Here is a 25365-nt window from a genome sequence, read left to right as displayed (position 1 = left end):
TTAAAAAAAAAAAACAAACTCCGAAGCGTTTTGCTTGTCTGCAGATACACCTAGAGTCTCTGTCGGGAATCGAACCCGCAATCCTCAGATTAGTAGTTTAGCACAGTCTATCGTTGAATTTAAAGAACATTTTCATTAAAGAAGTGTTTCATGCCCATTTTTTAGAGTTAATCAAAATTCTGTTTTTATATACTTCGCCATGAGTGGCAAAGGTATATATAAGTTTGTCATTCCGTTTGTAATTTATACATTTTTCATTTGCGACCCCACAAAGTTTAAATATTCTGGATCGTTATAGATAGCGAAGTCAATATAGCCATATCCGTCTGTTATGGCTGAGATATAATGAAAAAACCGGGACAACCTCGATTTTTTACCTATTTTTGATCTATATCTAGATTACTAAGTCATTAATATAGGCAATGGACTTTGAAATATCTATCATTAGATATCCAATGATAGATATTTCAAAGTCCATTGCAACGATGCATATAAAGCTATAGTAATTTGGACCTACAATGAGTCAAAATCGGGAAAAATATTTTTAACCTGATTTTTTTTTACAAAAAAAAATTTTTAATTTAAAAAAAAATTTCGAAAAAAAATTTTTTTTTAAATTTTAAAAAAAAAATTACTTTTTTTTAAATTTTGTTTAGCTAAAAATATTTAAAATTTGTATTTTAAAGTATAATTATATGAAGGGTATATAAGATTCGGCACAGCCGAATATAGCTCTCTTACTTGTTTGATATAATTTTTTTTCTGGAAATTTTTAAAAATATTTTATTTGGAGGACTTCACAATTTTAAAACTTTAAATCTTTTCAAATTAAAACAATATTTTTTTTTCAAGTTTTTTTTGCAAAATTTTATTAGGCTTTATTTTTTTCGTTTATTTGTTTTTAAGCTATTTTTTTTGTTTATAAATATTAAAAGAAAAACGCACAATTCTTAAAGAAAAAAGTTTGCAAACAAAAATACAATTTTTCAAAATTCTTACTTTTAACAAAACTTTAACATTTGCGGCTATCCAATACAAAACTAAAAATTAAAATGGGCACACAATAGAATCAATTATCAAAAAAAAGTACTATGTTTTATAACCAATACAAACTTAATTTAATAATTATAAAAAAATATATTTAATAAAGAGAAGAACTTTTCACAAAATTTATATACATTTTACAAGGAGTTTGTTTTTATTTTTCTGTTTGCTTATTAATTAATAATGATAGCAGGGGGAATATTTTAGTAAATACATAATAAACACTTAACAATTAGAATTGTGACTTTTGTTGTTAATTAATTATTTAATTTAATAATACAATACAAGTTGAGAGTATAATATGGGAAAATACAAATAAAAAAAGATTTCGTTTATCAAAAAGATATCGATTTGAAATGTGTATAATTTTATTATTTTTTTTATAATTTTCTTTAAATAAATTTAATGTAAATTGTTGTTTGTTGTATTCTTAATTTTCATATAAAGTGTAGGGTGTATAGGAAAATAATCATATCAATAGTAATTTCTTTTAAATATTCAATTTCAAATGTAAAATTAATATCTTTTCATACATTTCTATATAACTACTGCATATTAATATTTAGGAATTATTCAAGTTTATGTGTAAATATATAATTAGTTTAAAACTTAAGGCATTGGTATATTAGAGGGCACATATTCAAGAAAATTAGCTGGAAACTGACCCTGTCGACCGTTTACTTCGCCATACAACCAGTCTTCATTTATTCTATGCAATATTGTTATTAAATCATTTTCCTAAAACACGAAATGAAATATTTAAAAAAAATCCTTTAAAAAAAATCATTTCAATAGACTTACTTTCAATTCCAAATCACCCTCAACTTCGGCTGGGAAATTATATAAAGAACGAATTTTCAAATTTTGACTATTTGCAGTTGCGGCTTGTTGATATGTTGGTGTTGTCGAGGCAGACGATGATTGTGTTGAGTTTTCACTCGATAGAGTTTTGCTGGGAAGTGGCACTTTGATTTCTATGTAATTTACGGGGAAAATACCTTCACAGCCGGATCGTGTGCGTCCCTTATACCATTCTTCACTTACTTGTTCTATTAAATAGATTTTTTCATTCTCCTGAAAATAACAAGAAAATAAAATATATTTTAAAACAATAAAATTACATTCCTATGAGCTAGAAAATTTATCGATAACTTGAATTTTTCTATAGAAAATTTATCGATAATTTGAATTTTGTATAAAAAATTGATCGGTAACTTGAATTTTCTATAAAAATTTATCGATAACATGAATTTTCTATTAAAAATTTATCGAAATTGAATTTTCTTTAAAAAATTTATCGATAACTTGAATTTTCTATAGAAAATTTATCGATAACTTGAATTTTCTATAGAAAATTTATCGATAACTTGAATTTTCTATAGAAAATTGATCGATAACTTGAATTTTCTATAGAAAATTTATCGATAACTTGAATTTTCTATAGAAAATTTATCGATAACATGAATTTTCTATAGAAAATTTATCGATAACTTGAATTTTCTATAGAAAATTTATCGATAACTTGAATTTTCTATAGAAAATTTATCGATAACTTGAATTTTCTATAGAAAATTTATCGATAACTTGAATTTTCTATAGAAAATTTATCGATAACTTGAATTTTCTATAGAAAATTTATCGATAACTTGAATTTTCTATAGAAAATTTATCAATAACTTGAATTTTCTATAGAAAATTTATCAATAACTTGAATTTTCTATAGAAAATTTATCGATAACTTGAATTTTCTATAGGAAATTTATCGATAACTTGAATTTTCTATAGAAAATTTATCGATAACTTGAATTTTCTATAGGAAATTTATCGATAACTTGAATTTTCTATAGAAAATTTATCGATAACTTGAATTTTCTATAGAAAATTTATCGATAACTTGAATTTTCTATAGAAAATTTATCGATAACTTGAATTTTCTATAGAAAATTTATCGATAACTTGAATTTTCTATAGAAAATTTATCGATAACGTGAATTTTCTATAGAAAATTTATCGATAACGTGAATTTTCTATAGAAAATTTATCGATAACTTGAATTTTCTATAGAAAATTTATCGATAACTTAATTTTCTATAGAAGATTTATCGACATTTTTTTTAAAAAAATTTATCGATAAATTAAATTTTCTATAACAAATTTATCGATAATTTTCTATAAAAAATTTATCTGTACCTTGAATTTTCTATAAAAAATGTATCGATAACCTGATTTTTTCTATAGAAAATTTATCGATAACCTGAATTTTTCTATAGAAAATTTATCGATAACTTGAATTTTCTTTAAACAATTTATCGATAACTTGAATTTTTCTATAAATTGAATTTTCAATAACAAATTTATCGTTAATTTGAATTTGCAATAAAAAATTTATCGGTAACTTGAATTTTCTATAAAAAAATTATCGATAACTTGAATTTTATATTAAAAATTTATCGATAACTTTAATTTTCTATAAAAAATTTATCGATAACTTGAATTTTCTATACAAAATATAGCGATAACTTGAACTTTCTTAAAAAATTTATCGATAATTTTAATTTTCTATAGAACATTTATCGACAAAATTTTTTTTTTTATAAAAAAATAATCGAACTCAATTTTCCTATAGAAAATTTTCGTTAACTCAGATTTTCTCTAAGAACGTTTCATTTTGAATTTTGTATCACTGTTTACTACTCACCCTAAAACATAAATCTCCTTCCTCCGTGCTATCAAAATCGTACAGCGTTATGCCATGTGGCGGCTCCAAAGGTTCACTATCATATTCATCCATTCCCCCAGAACTCAATTGCAAGGCATCGACTTTGCCGGTAATAACATCTAAAATCGAAAATGTGGGCTTTTGCGAGGTGCCCACGGCTGCCGATGATGAGGCTGCAAAAGATGACGTTATGGCTGATGTGGGTGGTAGTGGAGGAGGTGCACATTGTGGCATAGGCGGAGAGGGTGGTGTGATTAAATTATCGGAATAAATTGATGAGGAACCAAATGATGTGGGTTTAGCTAATAGTGGTGGTTTGGGTGCTTTAGGTTTCTGAGAGATTTTCGGTTTTATAATTGTGGGCATATTGAGCGCGGGTGATGGTGGTAAGAGACTTTTACCGTTGCATAAAGGATTATCACCATTGGTTTGTATACGTGTATTTATTGTGCTGAGATTTCTTACGGGCGCAGTACCAATACTGCCGTAACGAGGTTGTGTAGTTGTTGTTGTTGCTCCTGTATTGTCCGGATGGCCAAAGGCATCAAGGGCCTCCCAAGGATCCAGGGGACTGGTTGTAGCTGGTCTAGAACGTCCGGCTGTGGCTGAAAAATCATCTTCAAAACCGCTTTCTGGTTGCGAAACACTGCCATTGTTGGGCGAACTAAAATTGGAATCCGAACTGAAACTGTCCACGCTCAAGCAATCGCTGTTGGATTTTTGCGTAAATGTTGGAGAACTTGGAGGAGAATCAAAACTGATCAATTGAGCTTCTGTGGTAGCAGTTTGATGCATTGTTTGCATAGACGAAGAGTTGAAATTGCCAGTATTGTTCCAAGCACTATTCCAATCAGTGCTCAACGAACTGGTGTTGCTAAAACCATTGTTTTGCAGTGATGTCGTTGTAGTTTTTGAAGACATTGAGGAGGTTGTAGTACCGTACGTGGCCGAGCCATACATACGCGATGAGGCATTGTTGGCTGTTGCCGCCCTGGACGATTTTTTCTTAAGATGGAATATATTTGTTAAAATATTGGTAGATTGTTGTACTGGTGGAGTGGGAGCAGCACCCTTTTTCGGTTGCACTTTAGGTGGTGGAGGTCTGGGTGGTGGTTGTTTTTTATAATTACCATTTGTTGTGGGCTGAGTTTGGCTTTTCGTGGCCGCCACCCCTCCACCAAATCCTGTGTTGCCGGCTAAAATATCAAAGGGTGAATCATCCCAATCGGTAGCAGGTGCATAACGTGCTTGGGGAAATTTTCGCGTGATTGAACCCGTATTGTTGTTATTAATTGAACCACCATTGTGTGCATTTGTGGACATCGGCTGTTTGGGTGGGGGTGGCAATTTGATTGTTAACTTTGGTACGGTGACATTTTGATGTTGTTGTTGGCTGCGCTGTTGTAATTGTTGCTGTTGTTGTAATTGTAAACGTAACTGTTCTAGACTAGCGTTAGCATTCGCCGCTGCATTTTGTGCTCGTGATCCAGGTGGTGCCGGTGCTGGACGTGTTGGTAAGGTCATAGTTTATTGTAATAAAACAGTCTGAAGCCTTTCCTCTACAACTGAATACTGAAAACATGAAATGAGACAAGGAAGAATAAAAACAAAGAAATGTTAGAAAAATTCGTTTATTTTTTTATAGAACTATGTAGTATGTACTTATGTATTTGCATTTTGTTTGCATAACTATTCTAATTGGTATGACAATTTTAATTAACATAAACACGAAAATTAGGAATGTTACAAAATTTAATAGTTTTTATAATGTTCCATAATATAGAGATGTGAATTCTAATACATATTTAACTAAAATGTTTATAAAACTAGTTCCTATATTTTTTAACTAAACAAATTTCCGATAACTAGAATTTTCTAATAAAAATTTAACCATAACATGATTTTTTTAGAGAAAATTTCTCGATAACTTAAATTTTATTTTTAAAATTTATCGATAATTATATTTTTTAGAGGAAATTTATCGATAACTTGAATAGCCACAGAAAATGTTTTGATAACTTAATATTCTTTAGCAAATGTATCGATAACTTGAACTTTCTCTAGACAAGATATAAGTTATCGATATATTCCATAAAAAATGATCGATATGTTATCGATAACTGGATTTTTTTTATAGAAAACTTATCGATAACTTAAATTTTCTTAAGAAATTATCGATAATTAATTTTTAATTTTTTAAAGAAAATTTTTCGATTACTTGTTTTTTCTATAGAAAATTAATAATAACTTTACTTTTCTCTAGCGAATTTATCGATAACATAAATTTTGTATAGAAAATCGATTAATTTTTTTTATAAAAATTTATCAAAATCTTTAATTTTCTACAAAAATAGTATTGATCATTTTTTTATTAAATATTTATTGATAACTTGAAATTTCTATTGAAAATTTGTAGATAATTTGAATTTTCTATAGAAAATTTTTTCCCATGCGCTGTAATCAATTAAATCTCTACCCCAAACACACAAAAACCAACCCCAAGTACTTTTTCGCTACAAATGCAATTGTAATAAGTTAAACCTGAAAGTGAAATCAATTTAATAGCTGCTTTCTATCATTTGATAACTAGACTTTAATTTGTTTTCATTTTAATTATATATTTTCTGTGTTTTGTCATTTTGTTGAATTTTTTTTAATGACTCATATAGTCGCGTGTGTTTTAGGGGATTTCAAATAAAAGTTGATTGCCTTTTTGCCGAATTGTTTCTTTCTTGTGGTTGTGGACATTTTATTTTATTGTTGAAACGTTTTGTGGCGATAATTTGTTAAACTTTTAATAGTCTTTGATAGTAGAGTCTTTAAGTACTTTAAGCGATTAGAATATGTTTGATTGGAATTTTTTTCAGTCTTGTATGTGAAGTGTGAATGAACAGTAAAATATGTATGAGTTATAATTTACTCGTAATAATAACTATTGTTTAAGATTATATTAAGTTACTTACATAAAAGATATTAAATATTTATGTGGTAAATAAAAATTTAACACCATATTCATTATAACAAGTTTTTTTCAGTTTTGTTTTCAATCTAATATAAATCATTATATTAAAGAGAAATGTTCATAAAAGTAATAAACACTTTGGACATTTTAAGAAATTAACATTTGTTTGTTGTTATCAGTTTGCTAATTACTTATGTCTCTAGTTAGAGAAAATTTTAAAATTAACGGAAATGGTGTAAACCTGTACATTACTAGGTTATTTAATATTTGCAATATATAATAGTGTTTGATTGAATAAATTGACGACCTTGAGGTTTTGTATTGTTGTTTTTTTTTACAATAAGTTTTTTTCAAGAAAACTAATGTACTTTTTCAAACAATTGTTTATTATGGTTAAAATATAAAATAAACAATAAATAAATAGCTAGCACTGTTTATTCAAACATTAATGGTTGGTTAACTTTATTTGTTTGTCATAAAATAAATTCATTTTATAGAAAAAAGTATTTTTCTTTTATAACCATTTTAAAAAATTGTTTATTCATTAAAAATTGTATATAAATTGCAGTTTATTTAAAGTGCATTTATTTACAAACACACATACATACAAATTGCAAATTTTAGGTCTGTCAATAAGTTGGTAACTCGTTAGTTGTTTGTTTACTTTTGCTCAATTGTTCAATACTACCGTTATTCTTGTCACTCAGCATTCAGAGATGGAAAATTAAGTAATTTATAGAAATGAAATTATTTTTTTTTAATTTCACAAATTCTTTTAAATTTTAACGGTTTTACAAATATGTATTTATTGTAAAAAAGTCTAAAAATTTAAACTATAAAAATATGCAATTAATTTGTTATTGTTTTAATTAACCAATATAGGTAGGTATTAAAAAAATAAAAACAACTCATTTGCACTCCCCTTAAAGTTTTTTATATGTATCACTCATTATTGCTATTAAACACACAATGATTATGATTTTCATAAACACCCATAAGTAGAAAAATGTATGTAGTTCAATAAACTTGATTATTACTTACATTTCAAATCAAATACGACTCTGAAATGTATTACAAAAAAAAGAGAAAAAAGTGTAGGGAAAAAATGCAAAAGAAAAAAATCAAATTAATAAACCATTTTGTATGGATTTTATTGTGATTTGAAACTGGAACACATTTTAAATAGTAAGTTAAATATTTTTTCTTTTTTTTTTGTTTAGTGTGTGCTACTGCAAAATCTTATTAATGTTTTTTGTTTCTTCTTATCAGCATTTCTTTATTTATTTTATATTTTATTAATATTTTCAAGCAAAAATGTTTTTAATTTAAATCTGTTTAATTTTATCATGTGGTAGAAAAGAAATATTTCCATTATACTCTTGGTACGGTGTGATTTAAAATAAGGCATATGTTTTAAGAAGAAAATAGAAAGAAAATTAAATGAGACTGATAAAAATTAAATACACTGAATACATTTGAAAATATTTCAAGAACAAACCCATATTTATTTATGGTCATCTGTTCAGTGATATTGAAAAAATTAAATGTTTCACAAAAATAGAATAGAAAAATTTATTGGTAACTTGAATTTTCTATAGAAAATTTATCGAAAATTTGAATTTTCAAAAAAAAAAAATCACTTGAATTTTCAAAAAAAAAAAAAAAATCACTTGAATTTTCAAAAAAAAAAAAATCACTTGAATTTTCAAAAAAAAAATCACTTGAATTTTCTATAGAAAATTTTTAGATAACATGAACTTTCAACAGAATAATTATCGATAACTTGGATTTTCTATAAAAAATTTATCGATAACTTGAAATTTCTATAAAAAAAATTATCGATAACTTGGATTTTCTATAAAAAATTTATCGATAACTTGCATTTTCCTTAAAAAACTTATCGATAACTTGAATTTTATATAAACAAATTTTCGATAGCTTCGATTTTCTATAAAAAATTATCGATAACTTGAATTTTCTTTAGAAAACTTATAGATAACTTGGATTTTCTATAAAAAAGTTATAGATAACTTGAATTTTCTATAATAAAATTATCAATAACTTGAATTCTCTAAAAAAAAAAATTTATCGATAACTTCAATTTTCTTTAGAAACATTTTCGATAACTTAAATTATCGATAGAAAGTTCTTCGATAATTTTATTTCTCTATAGAAAATTTATCGATAACTTGAATTTTCTATAAAAAAATTTATTGATAATTTTAATTTTCTATAAAAAATACATAAACAGAAAAAATTAAATGTTTCACAAAAAAAAAAACGGTTTATACAAAATGTATCAATAACTTGAATTTTCTATAGGAAATTTGTCGATAACTTATATTTTTTATTGAAGATTTATAGATAACTTGAATTTTTTTATAGAAAAATTTTGATAACTTGAATTTTCTATAGAAAATGTATCGAAAACTTGAATTTTCAAAAAAAAAAATCACTTGAATTTTCTATACAAAATTTGTAGATAACATGAATTTTCATCAGAAAAATTATCGATAACTTTGATTTTCTATAAAAAAATTATCGATAACTTGGATTTTCTATAAAAAATTTATCGATAACAGAAAAATTATCGATAACTTGGATTTTCTATAAAAAATTATCGATAACTTGAGTTTTCTAAAAAAAAATGATCGATAACTTGGATTTTCTATAAAAAATTTATCGATTACTTGCATTTTCTTTATAAAATTTATCGATAACATGGATTTTCTATAAAAAGTTATCGATAACTTGAATTTTATATAATAAAATTATCAATAACTTGAATTTTCTAAAAAAAAAAATTATCGATAACTTGAATTTTCTTTAGAAACATTTACGACAACTTAAATTATCGGTAGAAAGTTCTACGATAATTTTATTTCTCTATAGAAAATTTATCGATAACTTGAATTTTCTTTAAAAAAATTATCGATAACTTGAATTTTCTATTAAAAATTTATCGATAATTTGAATTTTCTATAAAAAATACATAAACAGAATTTTTATAAAAACAAACGTAATTTCCAAAACGCCTTTATACGATACTTAAAATATTATTCCAATTAATAACGCCTTTTTATTTAATTTTTAGTTTTATGTGTATTATTTCATATTTATTTACTTATTTTTTATCTCAAATTAATATGAGTCATTTATAAACTTTAGTTTTAAACACTGTCTTTCAATACTATTTTCTAAAAATAATCACAATTCCTTTAGAAAAACTTACAACTACTTTACTTGACTTTTAAAATTATTGTACATATTATTTTATCTGTAGTTCGGTGCAAATAACAATTAAATTTTTCTTTTTGCATTATACAATGCCTGCAACTATAAATATTTGCCATAACTTAAACATTATCGATGTGGGCACCACTCAAATTAATTACTTTCTAACAAATTTATATACGAGTAAACAAATTGAATAAAAGCCTTAATGAAATACACCACACGGGCGCCATATGCAGAAAATAGCAAAAACAAATGGACGAGAACTTTCTTACACAACAATTATTTAATTAATTTATATTTTGACCAAGTGTGGCAGTAGAAAAAACACTGCTACTTTTTTCCCCCCACTACAAACAAATAATAAAACGTTTGCCCACCTCTGTACTTCCTTTATACTCACGCTCTTTGATAAATTAAATAATAAAGAAATATACACATGCAAACATAATTGCTCGTGTTGCAATTTTCTTATAATTAAATTCACCTTTATTTGTTGATCAATAGATGGGGCAAAAAAAAATGTTGACGAAATAAAAGCTTAAACATATAAAAAACCTGCATTTAGCAAATCATTAAAAACGCATGAACACAATGAGGAAGAAAGTTGGCAATGCAGTTGTTTGTTTACGCACCTTACACAAGTTAATATTAAATACATGCTGTTGAAGCATGAAGCAGCAGTATAGCACAGTCGGTGCTCTAACTTTTGCATAAAGTATCACTTTGGCTGTGACGTTTTTATTGTTTATCTTGTTTTATAATTTACTGCCAAAAACAAATTGCTAATTTTATGTCGGTCATTAATTTGGTAACTCGGGTAAAGTTGTTTGTTTATTTTTGCTCTATTGCTGAATAGAAAGATTGTTGGCAACGCAGTAATTTGTTTATGTTATTTACGCATCTAAACGGCTCTAGCCTATACAAAACTTTACGCGTGCGCTAACTTTTGCGTAAAGTATCACTTTGGCTGTGGCGTTTTTATTGTTTGTCTTCGTTTTATAATTTACTGCCAGAAAATGCTTAATGGGAGCCATATATTCGTAAAAACCCACTTTATGTATATGTTACCGGCATTTTAAACACCAGAAAACATTAAAACAAATTCCTACAAGAATAAAATTACATATTTTAATACTACCTATATACTTAGGTAGCATGTATTACATTTTTATTTTATTTATTAAATGTGGGAGTGTTGTCGTTTGAAAATAAACTGCAATAATGCACAGTTGTAGTTAATTTATATTCAAGACAGGTTTTAATTTTGTTTATTTTAAAGCAAGTATTTAATAATAATTTAAATAGTTATGTTTTAAATAAGGCTTTCTATTTCTTTCATTTCTTTTTATATACATATCTATAAGAAATTATGCAAATTTTTTGTGTTTTTTTTTTTGTTAATAATCAATTGATCTTTGTTGAACATATTTTCCATACAGAAGAACCAACAAAAATTTTGAATAAACAAAAAGAAATCTTTAGAGAGAAAATAATTGTCAATGAAAAGCAGACAATACAATAAAATAAATACAGTTTAGTTTGATTAAATAAATAGTTAAATGACCTGTATAAGAACAAGTTAGGTTGATATATTCGACTGAGTCGAATCTTATTTACCATTCACCTTAGTATATATAGCTTTTTTTAAATTAAAAAATAATAATTCTCATTCATTCTATAGTTTTTATTTGTATAATATCTTTGGCTTTACTAAAGCCTTTTGAGAAAATGTTTCCTGATGATCTGGCCTAAGCAACCAGTGAAATACGCATAGAAACTAGTTTATCCCCAAACAATAAATTTCACGGAATTTATCAATAATTGGGAATTTAGCACATGAAAACTAAATCTTACCAAAATATTAATTTTATATTCTCGTAATAACTTTTTAATAATCATTTTTGTTTTATGAATTTTATGATATTGCAACAACAAGAGGTCCTACTGGAGGATAATTTTAAATTTTTCGATAATTTTCCTAAAAAAATACATTATTTCTTTACAGCCAATATTGTCATAGAGTGCGTTTAAAGATACAGTAAATTTGTAAGTCATTGATGCAGAATTCTGAAATATAGTATTTTATTAATTGTTTTATTACCAAACAAAAATTCTACTTTCCATCCCTGAATGGTATATCAATTTATACTGAATGCCAATTTATAAAAAAGAAGCAAAAATAGCTTATGAAAAGGTAAATAACCTAAAAACGTTAGTTTAAATAATATTGAACTATAATTTGGCATTAAACGAAATTATTCTTTAAAGACACTGCTCAAAACATTATTTTATAAGAAAAAGCAATTAAAGCCAAACACAATTTAATTTAATATTTCTACATAATTGACTTTTTGCAAGAAATAACTTAAGAAAGACAAAGTCTTTGTTCTGTAAAAAATAACAAAAACAAAAAAGTTTAGTTGCCGAGGTTAAAGGTTGTTTATTTTATTTCATAATAAATGCATGATACAATAATAAATTGCTATTATTTAATTCAAAAATATGTAATAATACAAAATAAAATTTGTTGTTATCAATTTTAAACGGAAGTAAAAAAAAACAAATGTTGTTAATATTATAATTATTTAAATAAATTAAAAAATTTTACAAAAAAAGTAAAAAAAAACTGAGTCGAAACAATTTGTATAAGAATAGTTCGAAAAAATTTTAATTTTCAATATTTACTTTCATAAGTCCACCTTTTTAAATTTTGTTCAGGCATGTTAAATCGTTTCAGATATGAATAGATATATTTTTAATTAATTTACAATTTTTAGTTTTAAGATTATTTCCTTTAAATTATCATAAAATTATTATCCATTTAAACTTCAGAAAAAAAATGCAATTTTTGTTATACTATATAACTGTTCATACTCAAATTCCCAGCGTTCATATCCACTAAATTCAAGAATTAATTAAATTTAACAGCTTAATGACCGCATTTTCAAATCTTTTTTGCAATATTTTTTTTATCAACCTAGCTTTGCTTTACACTCGTAACACACTGAAATGAGTAGCAACAGAAAACAGAAATTAGCAAAAGGTTAAAGAACTTTTTAAACACACCAAAAATGGAGATAAATGTGAATCAAATTTAAAATGTTTCTGGTGTCTATTAGCAAAAATAAAAATGTTATACACAAAATTTTACAGTAGGTGTGTTTTAATGTGAATAATTAAACATTGAACCCAAATAAGAGTTCAATATCTGCTACAAATGATTAAATAATAAATGGCATGTTTGTACCATGACTGGGAATATAAAGTTGGGGAAAAAATACTCTCTAGGGATACATTTTTCAGCGAAAAAAGGAAATAATATAACGTCAAATAAACATAAATTCTATAGCTTGCAAAATTCAATAACCTTTGCCGAAAATTCCCGATAATTGTTGTTCAAAATCATCTGGCCGGCCTATTTGGTTTAATGACTTGTTATACGGGATTCACAAGATGACTTTTTTGTGACTTTAAGTCATGATTTTATGAGTTTGTTGGCAAGAGGGGTGGAATTGAGAGAATTGCTAAAGTCATCTTGTGAATCCCGTATTACTTTTACTTGATGTCTTTGAAAACGCACCGTTACAATTCTGTTTACACTTCAGCGTGAAAAGACTTAAATTCATTTTACTTGTTTTAACTTATACCTATTTTAAAAGTCTTACGACATTTGGCCCAGCCCGAATCTTGTGTTTAAAATACTGTTAATTGTTTTATTTTTTTGTTATATTTAATTTTTGCAAAAAAGTATGTAGGTAAACAACTGTTTTATTATTTTTTTTGTTTGTTTTTTCACTTTGTTGGTCTTACTCATACATTGAAGTGTTAGTTTTTTTGTTTTATTTTTGTAAAGTAATATTTTAACATCATTTACACATGTGCCGTATCACCTGTTCTAGTTTATGAGTATGTCAACAATATGCTACGTTTCATTTTATCTGTTTTGAAACCATAAAATTCTTTACAACAATTTTTGAGCCGAAATTCTACACAATAAATATAACTACATACAAAGAGATATACATACATATGTTACTTACAATACATACTTTACCCACATACTTTACGTATATGAAAATAAAAACAAAACGTTAAATAAAAAGAAAATCGATTGACTCACCTCAATCATTGAGCATGAGAGTGAGAGTACTTAGTGATGTGTCAAGTGAACTATAACATTATTTGATTACATACATATGTACACACTTACAAACATACAATTAATTTATGTATATGGTGTAGATGCATGATGTAAACAAAAAAAAATACAATTAACGTCATAATGCAAAAAGTTATTTTATCCATAGTGTGATATGTTTATCATATTATTAAAATGTTATACAAAATAATTAAAGAAATTCTGTTTAAAAATGTTTTCATTTCACTATCATTTTAAATTAATTTAAATTAAAAAAAATAATCTCAATTTAATTCTGGCGAAAAATTTAAACAATCTAAAAAGTTTAATTTGCTTAAAAACAAATAAAAAATTCTTGGAATTTGATAAAAACATAAAACATTTTTCGAATTTAAGAAAAAAAAAAAACATAATATAATTTTCAGATCTTAAACAATTAATCTCTTTCTACCAACAAACACACATATTTCTAAATCTATGCTATTAATTTAACAAATTTAAGCTTTTGAAAACTTTATCGACATTAAACAAAAAATCTACAATTCTACTGTGTGAATGTGTAATTGTACTTGTTGAAATCAGTTTTACGAAGCATATCAACTTTGACCTAGTTAATTTTTTTAGTTAAGGTTTTACACAGAATTCCGAATTGTAAAAAAAATAAAATTGTATCGCTCATTTGCTACAAGTTGGTCATAACTCAAATTTTCGGTTATTTAAACGCTTAAAGCTTTTACTAAAAATTCTATTATTTTGGAAGTGAGTTATCATGAACGTCAAAATTAAAAGACAGGTTTTTACATAAAATTTAGTTGCAAATTAATCAAAAAATATACAAAACTCTTCTTTTTTAAAAAAACAAACACAAACTGCGAAGCTTTTTGCTTGTCTGCAGATACACCCAGAGTCTCTGGCGGGAATCGAACCCGCAACCCTCAGATTGATAGCCCAGCACTCTATCTAGTCTAGTCTATCGAGCACATTTTTTACATGTTTTATTTTTACAAACAAACGATTTGTTTGTTATAAACCATTCACCAAAGTATACATTACGATAATTTTGGTGAACATTTTTTTTAGTGGTAACAAAAAAAGTTGTCAAAAAGGAATCTAAATTCTGTTTATTTTCTGAAAAGTATTAAAGGCACTATAGGTCCATTTTTGGCACGTTTTAGACATAAATTTATCACTAAATATAAATATTAAAATCCCATCACTGATGCCGACCACTGTTTAAAATATTCAATGACATTTTACTCGATACTATGTTATTTTGAGTTATGTCGCTTTTGTCGCAAATGAGCGTTATTATTATTAAAACTAATACACAAATGAGTTATTGTTAAAATAAGTATGCGTGAATGTAAACATGTGAATGTACAGTACAATTGTGTGAAAAATAAGTAAGTGACAAACAATTTTGTTTAACAGATTTGGTCGCAGTTTTAGGTGAAGGCTGTCAATATAATTTTCAAAATGTAGTAATGGGCAGTTTTCCGTAAGTTATGCATATTACTAGCTAGGAGAAGATTATTTAAGATTCAGGTGAAGAACAACACAGGTTAATTTAGAGATAAAATAATGAGAAACTGTCTAAACCGGTGCCCGGCACTCATATAACCACTAGGGGCATCAAAAACTGAATCAGAAAATTCGTTTTATGCTACATTAACACACATTTAAAGTTTGGGTTGTTTTGCAACAATAGGGGTTTGAGAGCTTCACTTGATTGACACGACAATAAATATAAAGGGTATACACGAAATTGTTCCTCAACTAAATTCAAAACAGATTTGTCTGGGCATTGTATCATTCAAAAAAAAAACATCGCATCGTCTGTTGAAATCCACTTTCCGAAGCTCCCAAATAACTTTGATTGATACATCAATATATCCGATATAATAATGTTTCGGTCGGACCTACTGTGGGTCAAAATCGGGAAAAATATTTTTAACCCGAATTTTTTTTTTCACAAAAACAAATTTTTTTGGTATAAATTGTTTTTACTAATAAATTAAAAAAAAAAATTTTACAAAATTAAAAAAGAAATTTTATAAAATTTTTTCCCATAAAAAAAATTGTCAGTAGTAAAACAACATTTTAAATTTTGTTTACCTAATAATATTTAAATTTTTTATTTTAAAGTATAATTTCGTATATAAGCTTTCTTACTGGTTTTTTATCTATATCTGGATTACTAAGTCATTAACATATACCATATGGATATCTAATGATAGACATTTCAAGAAAAATATTTTTTAACCCGATTTTATTAAATTAAAAAAAAAACTAAAATTCTTATTTTTATACCCTTCAGCTTCGTGAGAAGGGTATATATAAGTTTGTCATTCCGTTTGTAATTTCTACATTTTTCATTTCCGACCCTATAAAGTATATCTGGATCCTTATAGATAGCGGAGTCGATTAAGCCATGTCTGTCTGTCTGTCTGTCTGTCTGTCTGTCTGTTGAAATCAATTTTCTAAAGGCCCCAGATATTTTGTTTTTTTTTGTGTTTTGTTTCTTTTGGCGTTGTTGTTGTTTTTTATACAACTAAACGTTTGTTTGGTTGTGTGTTGGTTTTTTTGACAAAAAAAACAACAAATCGTATGTTTGGATGTGCAAGCTTTGCGTATTTTGTTTTTTTTTGTGTTTTGTTTCTTTTGGCGTTGTTGTTGTTGTTTTTTGTACAATTAAACGTATGTTTGGATGTGTGTTGGTTTCATTGCGTATTTTGTTTTTGTTTTTTCTTTTGGTGTTCTGTTTCGTTTGGCGTTGTTGTAGTTTTTTGTGTTCTTGATAAATTTAGGATGCTGTACGCTGAAAGTGGGCAATGTACATACATATATACTAATTATAAAAAATAATAATGCATCCACAACAAAGGTGAAGGGTATATAAGATTCGGCATAGCCGAATATTGCACTCTTACTTGTTTTTTATTTATTTCTGTTTTATAGTAATACAAAGCCATCAAGGCCAAAAAACGTATTACAAAGATCAAATATTCTGAGTAAATATCAATAAAATAACAATATAATAATATTTATATATCATAATCATTTAAGGGCTGGCTCCCCAGCCATTTATAATTGAATTTAATTAAATTTAATTGTAATTAAAAATTTTTTTTTGATGATTTTTTAAAATTTAAAAAAAAAATTAAAATAACAATTCAAAATAAAATTTTTCCAAAAAATTAACGATTGGAAAAAAATTAAATTTTGTTTACCTAAAAATATTTCAAATTTGTTATTGAAGTATAATTTGGTGAATGGAATATAGCTCTCTTACTTGTTTTCTATGTTTTTGTTCTTTTTAAAATACTTAAATAAGAACACAAAACCGATTAATTATTTGCTCGATTAACCGATTAAACCAGAAACCCGATTAATTGAATATCCTAATTGTTATACACAGTATATGAAATTATTTATTTCATTCCACTCTTACTTGTTTTTAAGTCATTTATTTAACTAGTATAAAATAATAATACTAATAATAATATTGACAATATTTACGTTTTAAAATTAAAACCACATAAATGATAATAATACTTTTTTTTGTTCCTTTATTCTTTAAGCCATTACAGCTACAAAATAAAAATAACCACCTACTTTTTTTTTCATACACAATTTGTTTCCCAAAACATCACTGATAACAATAAAAAAAGTATAAATATATAAATGTTTTCCTATAAAAAATCGAACGCCATAAATTAATGGAAATGCCCTATGACTATTAAAATCCGCTTGTACCAAGTACAAAATGGTATTTATGTATGAGTAGAGTATTATAAAATAATAACAATTACAATAATATACTTTTCAATGAAATCTCACTCTCAGGGGTAATGGAAATCTAAGCGAGCGAGAGAGAGAGAGTGAGGGATTTAAAAGAGTTGAGTGATAATAAACAATAAATAGAACAATTACAATGATGGCTGGCTGTTGTATAGGAAATTTACAGTGATAAGAAATGGCGCTATTATTACAATTAAATCGCATTTAAATGTATGTTTTTTTTAATTTTTTGCTCTCATACATTTGATTTTCTATTCACAAACTAAGTATTTGTGTAATAATTGAAATTGAACGTGACTATTAGAGAAATTGGGGTTTTTATTTTTTTGGTTGACAATTGACGTAGTCAGAAAATTTTGCAAAAATACAAGAAAATAAACAAAACAACAAAAAAAATGGCAGGCGTAAACAAAAAGGGGAGGTTATGTAAAAAACCAAAATGAAATACAAAGAAATAAACAACATGACAATAGTAAACAAGAAATAAACACGTCAAATAGTAAAATAAATTTATTAAAAAAAAATAAAGAAATGTGTTTTTTTATAACACTATGATAAAAAAAAAACATGAAAAGAATAAATAAATGTAGGTAGAATTAGTAATAAACTAAATATACTATAGGTACATGGAAGTAATTTAATTTAAAAAAACTTTGTCATTAGATAATTAGAGCTAAGATGAGCAGTTTAACCACATCATAGCTGTTTTTTTTAGACAAATTCATATACTGGCCTTTTGAGGGTTAAACACTTGGGAAAAGCGGAAGTTAATTGACCCTTAGCCAATTAAATAATTACATTAGTTTAATTAAAACACAATGTATATTCCTATGCAGTTTATTTTAGTTGAATTATTTGTTGTAAAATTTATTTAAAACAAAATTCTTCTGTCTGGGTTTTAACAAAACACGGGCGACCTTGGGTTTTGTTTTCAAGAAAAATTATCACCACTCTTAACAATTTTAAATTGTTATCTAAAGTAAAATTGTTTTAATGATAAGACTACCTATGCAAACACTGAAAATACTTAGGTAAATGAATTGAAAAATAAACAGTAAAAGTAAAAAACACACAAAACATACAAATTAATGAAACATACTGCTAAATAAATACATACCTTTCTCAAATAGGTACTTTCTTTCTGATGATTTCTTCGAATTTAAAACACTTGTGCACGGCCACCGACGCAATGTGGGAGAGTATTTAAATTATATTTTTATAAATGTTTCCAAACACAACAAGATATGTTTAATTTGTGTGGGTATTTATATTTTAAGCACTAAAAAAAAACATAATAAAAAAAATTTAAATTACTTTAGATAAAATTTTTAGATTTTAAAAAATTTTAATTTTAAACTAAGCTAATTTTAAATTTTTCAATCAAGAATTCATATAATTTATTTGCATGTTTTTATTTTAATTAACCGACACTTTTTTCCCATCATAAGTAATTTTTGTTTAATTATTTTTTATTTTATTTAAATTAATATTTATTTTCTATATCTTTATTAATTAACACCACTGTGTATTTTGTTTTTGTTTGTTCCCTTCTACTTTTGTTTTTGCCTTTTTCATCAGTCTCATTCCAGGTGAGTTAGTAGATGATGTTATTGTAATATTAGTATGAAGTTGTATTGTGTGGAAGAAAGAATCGTTTCGTGTTAAAAATGACAATTGCGAGAAACAGACAACAACAAAAAACAAATAAAGATGACCTCCCGTTTGCACATAACCCGCGCGCGCTCTTCTAGTATTTATATTAAAAACAGCAGCAACAACAATGACAAAAAAACAAAACTAAAAACACACTCATACCAATGTAAGGCAGACAAATGAATAATAAGAAAAAACAACAACAATAATCATTCATACATTTTAGGGTGGCTGTTAGATATTTTAAAGACAATCCTAAAGTATTGACTGGAAATCTCCAAAATTACATAAAATATAAGAGAAAAACTATGTATTTTTATTAATTTTGCAATTTTTGTTTAAAGGTAGATATTTTTTTTAATTTTTAGCATGGTTTATTCCCATTTTAAATATTGGAGATAAATTCACTGACATTTATTTTTGGAAGATAAGCTAGCTAGTCCCTTGCATTTTTAGCAATTTGTTTTGTATATACATATATCTATAGAAATAATTAGATATACGTCATAACTCAAAATCCGGGTGTTTTGAACTGAGTAATACAATATGCGCCGTTTTTTAGTATTTCATATAGTTTTATCAGTTTTAAAATAAGTCAATTATTTTTTGTATGTGTGTGTTTTTTTGTTATAAACGTCAAAATGAAAATTCATATTTTCTCGTATATTTGACAGGTAAACATTTGGGTTAAATACAAATTAGAAAGATATTAATAGCTACTATTTAAATCAGGTTTTATTTCAGAAATCGCATGATTTGTTGAACATTTATTTAAGAAGAAGTAAAATGACATAAAACATTCAATGTCGTTTTTCTCGAAAAGATTTTTTTTTAATTATGACGTTGTTGCAGCAAATGAGCGATATATATTTTTTTCTATTAAATACAATGAAACATTTTATTTTTAAAGAGAGTATTCAGGAAATATAAATTTTTTTAGAAAAACCTGTTTCGGATTATTCGAAAAATTCCTTTTTCTTAAAAAATCGGTTAACGGGGTTTTCATTATATGCGGTTCAATATCAGTTTTTCTTTATTTTGATTAGAAAAAAATCGATTGTAAATAATGTGTAATTTTTTTTACAAATAATGACCATTTTAAAGAAAATCAAACAAAAAATACATCAAAAACTGAATTATTTTTTAATAAACAATTAAACTGTTCACTAAAGAGCGTTAGATTTATTCCAGATCAGTAAAATGTGTCAAAAGTATATCCAAGTATAAAATATTATTAAAATTAAGATTTTTTGGTGACCTCAAAAGACATCTGAATATTCTTAATAACATTGCTTTATAAAAGAAAATACTTTATGTCGTAATCAAATGAAATCGGTCATGGAACCGAGACCATTTTGTTACTGGGGCCAAATAACCAACATGGCAAATAAAAAAAATATATACATCATATATTTTACAATACTTTGTACAAAAAAGGAATTAGTTTTTGATACACTTCAGAAATTAAAATTGTTTGCATAGAATTGTTAGAATATATTTTCGGATAAGATGCATACTTTTGCATATTTATTCTATAGGTAAATATGCAACATTTAATGATGCATATTTAAGGCTTGATATCATGTTGTGTCATAATACACTTTGGTTGCTATTTTTTACTAAGTATGTCTACAAATAGTAAACAAAATATTGAAAAATAGTAAAACTTGCGTTCAAATGATCGGACTTTTAATGTATATTTTGCTATTTCAATAAATTTTTTTTTGTGCAAAAAATAAACCTTGAAAAACGATAAAAATTAATTCACTCTAACTCAGTATTAAAAACTCCTGTTTTTCATTCCATAAACCATTCAGAAGCTACTAATAATTTAGCTTCATGCTAAGATTTTATTAAAATTAAATTTTTAATTGTATTTGATACAATGAGCTTGAAATTACTTAATTCTTAATTCTAAAAAAATGTCAGAAATTCATTGCAATTAAACATTCTCAAAAAATCAAATTCATTCATTGAAATAAATTAATTAATTAAATTCTTGCAAACTTTAAATTGTTAAATGTTTTTAATATTATTTCTTTATTCAATTTATTTTCATTTGACTTGCAATAATTTACAAAATAAATTGGAAAAAATATCTAAAGCCTATTTGCAATAATTTTAAATTGAAGAAAAATTCAATCATTCAATACATTAAGCTATTTTGAAATGGATTTGAATTAAAGAAAACTTGAATGACTCAATAAGGAATACATTTTCAAAGGAATCAATGCAATGATTTTGAAGTACTAAGGAACTGGACCTATTATTTAAATTGTAATGAATTGGTTAAGATATAAAATTTAATTTGATTGTGAAAATTTTATTAAAAATTAATTTTATTGAATCTTTGGCTACTAACAAAAATGTCGATATTAAAAATTTAATGAAACTTGTAATAATGTAGCTGAAGCCTGTCTGCCGTTGTTGGTCCTAATAAACTGTAATGAAACGATTATCATACTCCAGGGAAGTAAAAAAAACGTATATAATATAATTTAGAGAAAATATCTCCCAAAAGATTAATTCGATCTCAAATGTTTTAATATTTTTTAAAATGGTTTGAATTCGCAAATACAATAGATATTAGGGTGGGTAAAATATTCTGCGACAAAGGCGCATCGCGATTATTGTTCTATGGGTCATTCCAAGAAACTTTGCCGAAGAAACCATAGCTCAAAATTGAATTTCGAGCCCCGGATTTTTTAAAATAGGTATTCTTCCAAAATATTCAATAATCGAATTCTAAGAAAATGTTATTTCCTATAGCCAAATGTGTATGTTTCGGTTTTATCTTTGATTAACCCCAGATGGGGTTTATTTTTTTTATTTATTGCTTGATTTTGGGGAAAATTTACGAAATTGTTGTGAAAATTTACCAGTTTTTTACTTTCTTATAATGACATCCGGGAGCTCGAAATTCATTTTTGAGATATAGTTTCTTGGAATGACCCTAATGGATATATATTTCTTTTTCGGAAAAATATATCAAATTTTTACACCTACAATATGGATTAATTAGTCGTCGAAAATTATTTTTCTGAGTAGAAGGCCTTTGCATAATAATTTTTCTCAAACTATCCCGCTTTTAGCATGACAAAGGCGTTTAAATATTTGACACTTGCAAAAAAGAACGCTGTATAACTTTTAAGCCAAATGTCATATATTTAATCCTAGGAGTAATAAGATATTAATAAAAAAAACGTGTTGCGAAGCCGATTTTTGATAACTTTTTTTCTGTTAATATTCATATGTTCTGTATTGCCGGCTTTAGGCCCGGCAAATGGACTTTATACTCTGGGGTGTATCGATCACCGGCTTCGCTAAAATCACTTTTTCTGTATATCAAAATTGTCTGAAGTACTGTTATATAAATTCAAATAGGAATTTTTGGTTCACAATGTTAATTAACAGTACCATATTACCACTATTAAAGTATATATACCCATAATCTTCTGATTGTTTTCTAAATATAAATTCCTAGAACCCCACAGCAGGCGAAAATTTAACGTTTTAGTGCTTATAATTATGAGAGCTATCAACCCCAAAAAGAATTGTTAAAATTAAATCTATTTCGACGATCCTGATTTATGCTTTTATCTATTTTTTAATCCCAAACACTTTCCTATTCACTAATGATCCATAAGTACAAAAACCACCCCTGGCATCTTGCTATTCATCAATCCCGTAAATTGTCATTGAACAAATGTCTGGACAACTCTACTCTTATTAAGGCATTTAAGTAGTGAGCAGCTGCCTGTCTCTCTACGAAAAGACAAAAGGAAATTTTAAAATAACTTCCTTTTTGCAGCAATTTTTGTTAGTTATTCACGTTTTCGTTAACCATGTTTTAATAACTTGTTACTTTTTATTAAGTTATAGTTTAGTTTTTTTTTATATTTCCAAATAAATTGATATTAAATAACTTGTTTAACCACTTTTGTTGAGTATTCTCTCAAAATTACGTTATATTGCTAACCTTTTTTTATTATTAGGAAACACTATATTTTTTTAACTTTATATTTCGTCACTAAATTTATTTTTACTTATTTGATTTGATTATTTTTAATTAGATTTAAGCATACGAAGAAATTTCACTTTTATTACGTTTTTAGCGTATTTAATACTTTTGCGAGCCGTTTTATTTTGTTTACACGTATTTACTTTTTATATATTTGTTAAACAAAGAACAGTAATATTCGCATTAATAAATGTTATTTGACAAGAATAATAAGAATAAAACAAATTAATTTAAAGCACACACAATTATATTCTGCTCTTTACTGGTTGAAATATCAGCACAAATTACGACAAATAGAGTTGCTAAACGTAGGGTTATGTGAGTGTATGAGTAGCTGAGTATTTGGTACTTAAATAACTCGGTTACTGTTAAGTTTCAGAGTGAGTAATTGTTTACATGGAAGATAGTTGGCAATGCGTTTAAGTAATAATGGGATATTTATGTTTGAATGGAATAATTAATAAAAGGAAACGTATTTGCTTTTTTTTTAAATATATGCAACAGTAAATAAACTATATAGAAAAAATCCACTGTTGAATAAGTATTAATATGCTTATGACTGCGCAATATTTGTAAAAAGAGTATAAATTTGTCTGTATGTATTTAACTGATTTTAATAGTAATAATCTAAAAAGGTTATTCATATTGTAAATTTTTATAAACATTTATTTAAACTATTATTAGTTTTAAAGATTATACGAAAAATATACATACAAACTGATCATTAATTTCTTTGATTTTCTTTCATGTATCGTAAATAAATTGATATTTCTTTGTAATTATTTGTTTTTCTAAAATTTTTAATCAATTTCTGTACCAAAAACTTTACTTTTGTTTTAATATAAAAAAACTATGTTAAATTAAAATTAGAAATACATACAGAATTATTAAATATTTTTGGAATTAATATATTATACGGAATCTAAAGAACCTAAAACGAACTAAGTGACAAAATAATGGAAACTTTTCCAAATATTCCATACGTAGCCCAAAATTTAAAATATTTATTTAAAATAAAATTTTTTTTTTTTAGTATTTTACTTGTATAGTTTTATTTATATAAATTAACTGAAAAACAAACAATATAATTAATTATATTCTGAAAAAAGGGAACAAAATTAAAACTATTCACTATTTCGCTACTGACAAAACAATGGAAACTTTTAAACTTCTGCAAGAAAGAAGTGTATAACCAAAATAATATTTAAAAGAATGGGGATCTTTTTTAGGGCAAGGTATGGGCCCAATTCATATTATAACAGAACCATATTAAACGATGTTATGTATCCATACGCTGAGGAAAATATGCCCCTAGTTTGGAGATTCCAACACGACAACGACCCGAAACACACCTCTAGGGTTGTAACCGAGTGGTTACAATCCAACGAGGTACGTGTTTTGAAGTGGCCTGCCCAATCGCCAGATCTCAATCCTATAGAAAATCTATGGGAAATTGTAGATCGTAAAATAAGGACCCAAAATTACATCAGGAAGGAAGATTTATCGGAGGCGGTTATAAGGGAATGGCAAAATATTTCAAAGGAGACCATTGACTCTTTAATTGGTTCAGTTATATATAGCAGTTATAAAAAATAAGGGATACCCAACAAAATATTGAGTTATTGCAAAGATTAGACCATATTTGTTAAAATAAATACTTAAGTTTCCATTGTTTTGTCAATGCCGTAATAAAGAAATCTTTTAATTTTGTTTTCTCATTTTTAGAATTTAATTAATTATGTCCTTTGTTTTTTGTTAAATTAAGTTAATAAAAGTATACAAATAAAATA

General features: G+C 25.8%; 1 protein-coding gene across 1 annotated transcript; it reads right to left on the bottom strand.

The window, feature by feature from the left end:
- Positions 1-839: 839 nt before the first annotated feature.
- Positions 840-23855, bottom strand: l(3)05822 (lethal (3) 05822). Its single transcript, XM_065501225.1, has 5 exons — positions 23534-23855; positions 19019-19180; positions 3743-5335; positions 1846-2118; positions 840-1782 (listed from the first exon to the last, which is right to left on the bottom strand). Exons 3-5 carry the CDS (start codon positions 5285-5287, stop codon positions 1654-1656), a joined length of 1947 nt encoding a protein of 648 aa, XP_065357297.1. The 5' UTR covers positions 5288-5335; positions 19019-19180; positions 23534-23855; the 3' UTR covers positions 840-1653.
- Positions 23856-25365: the final 1510 nt, after the last annotated feature.

Source organism: Calliphora vicina, chromosome 1, assembly GCF_958450345.1.
Source record: "Calliphora vicina chromosome 1, idCalVici1.1, whole genome shotgun sequence".
NCBI classification, from domain to species: Eukaryota; Metazoa; Arthropoda; class Insecta; order Diptera; family Calliphoridae; genus Calliphora; species Calliphora vicina.
This window is presented reverse-complemented; position numbering and strand designations above follow the sequence as displayed.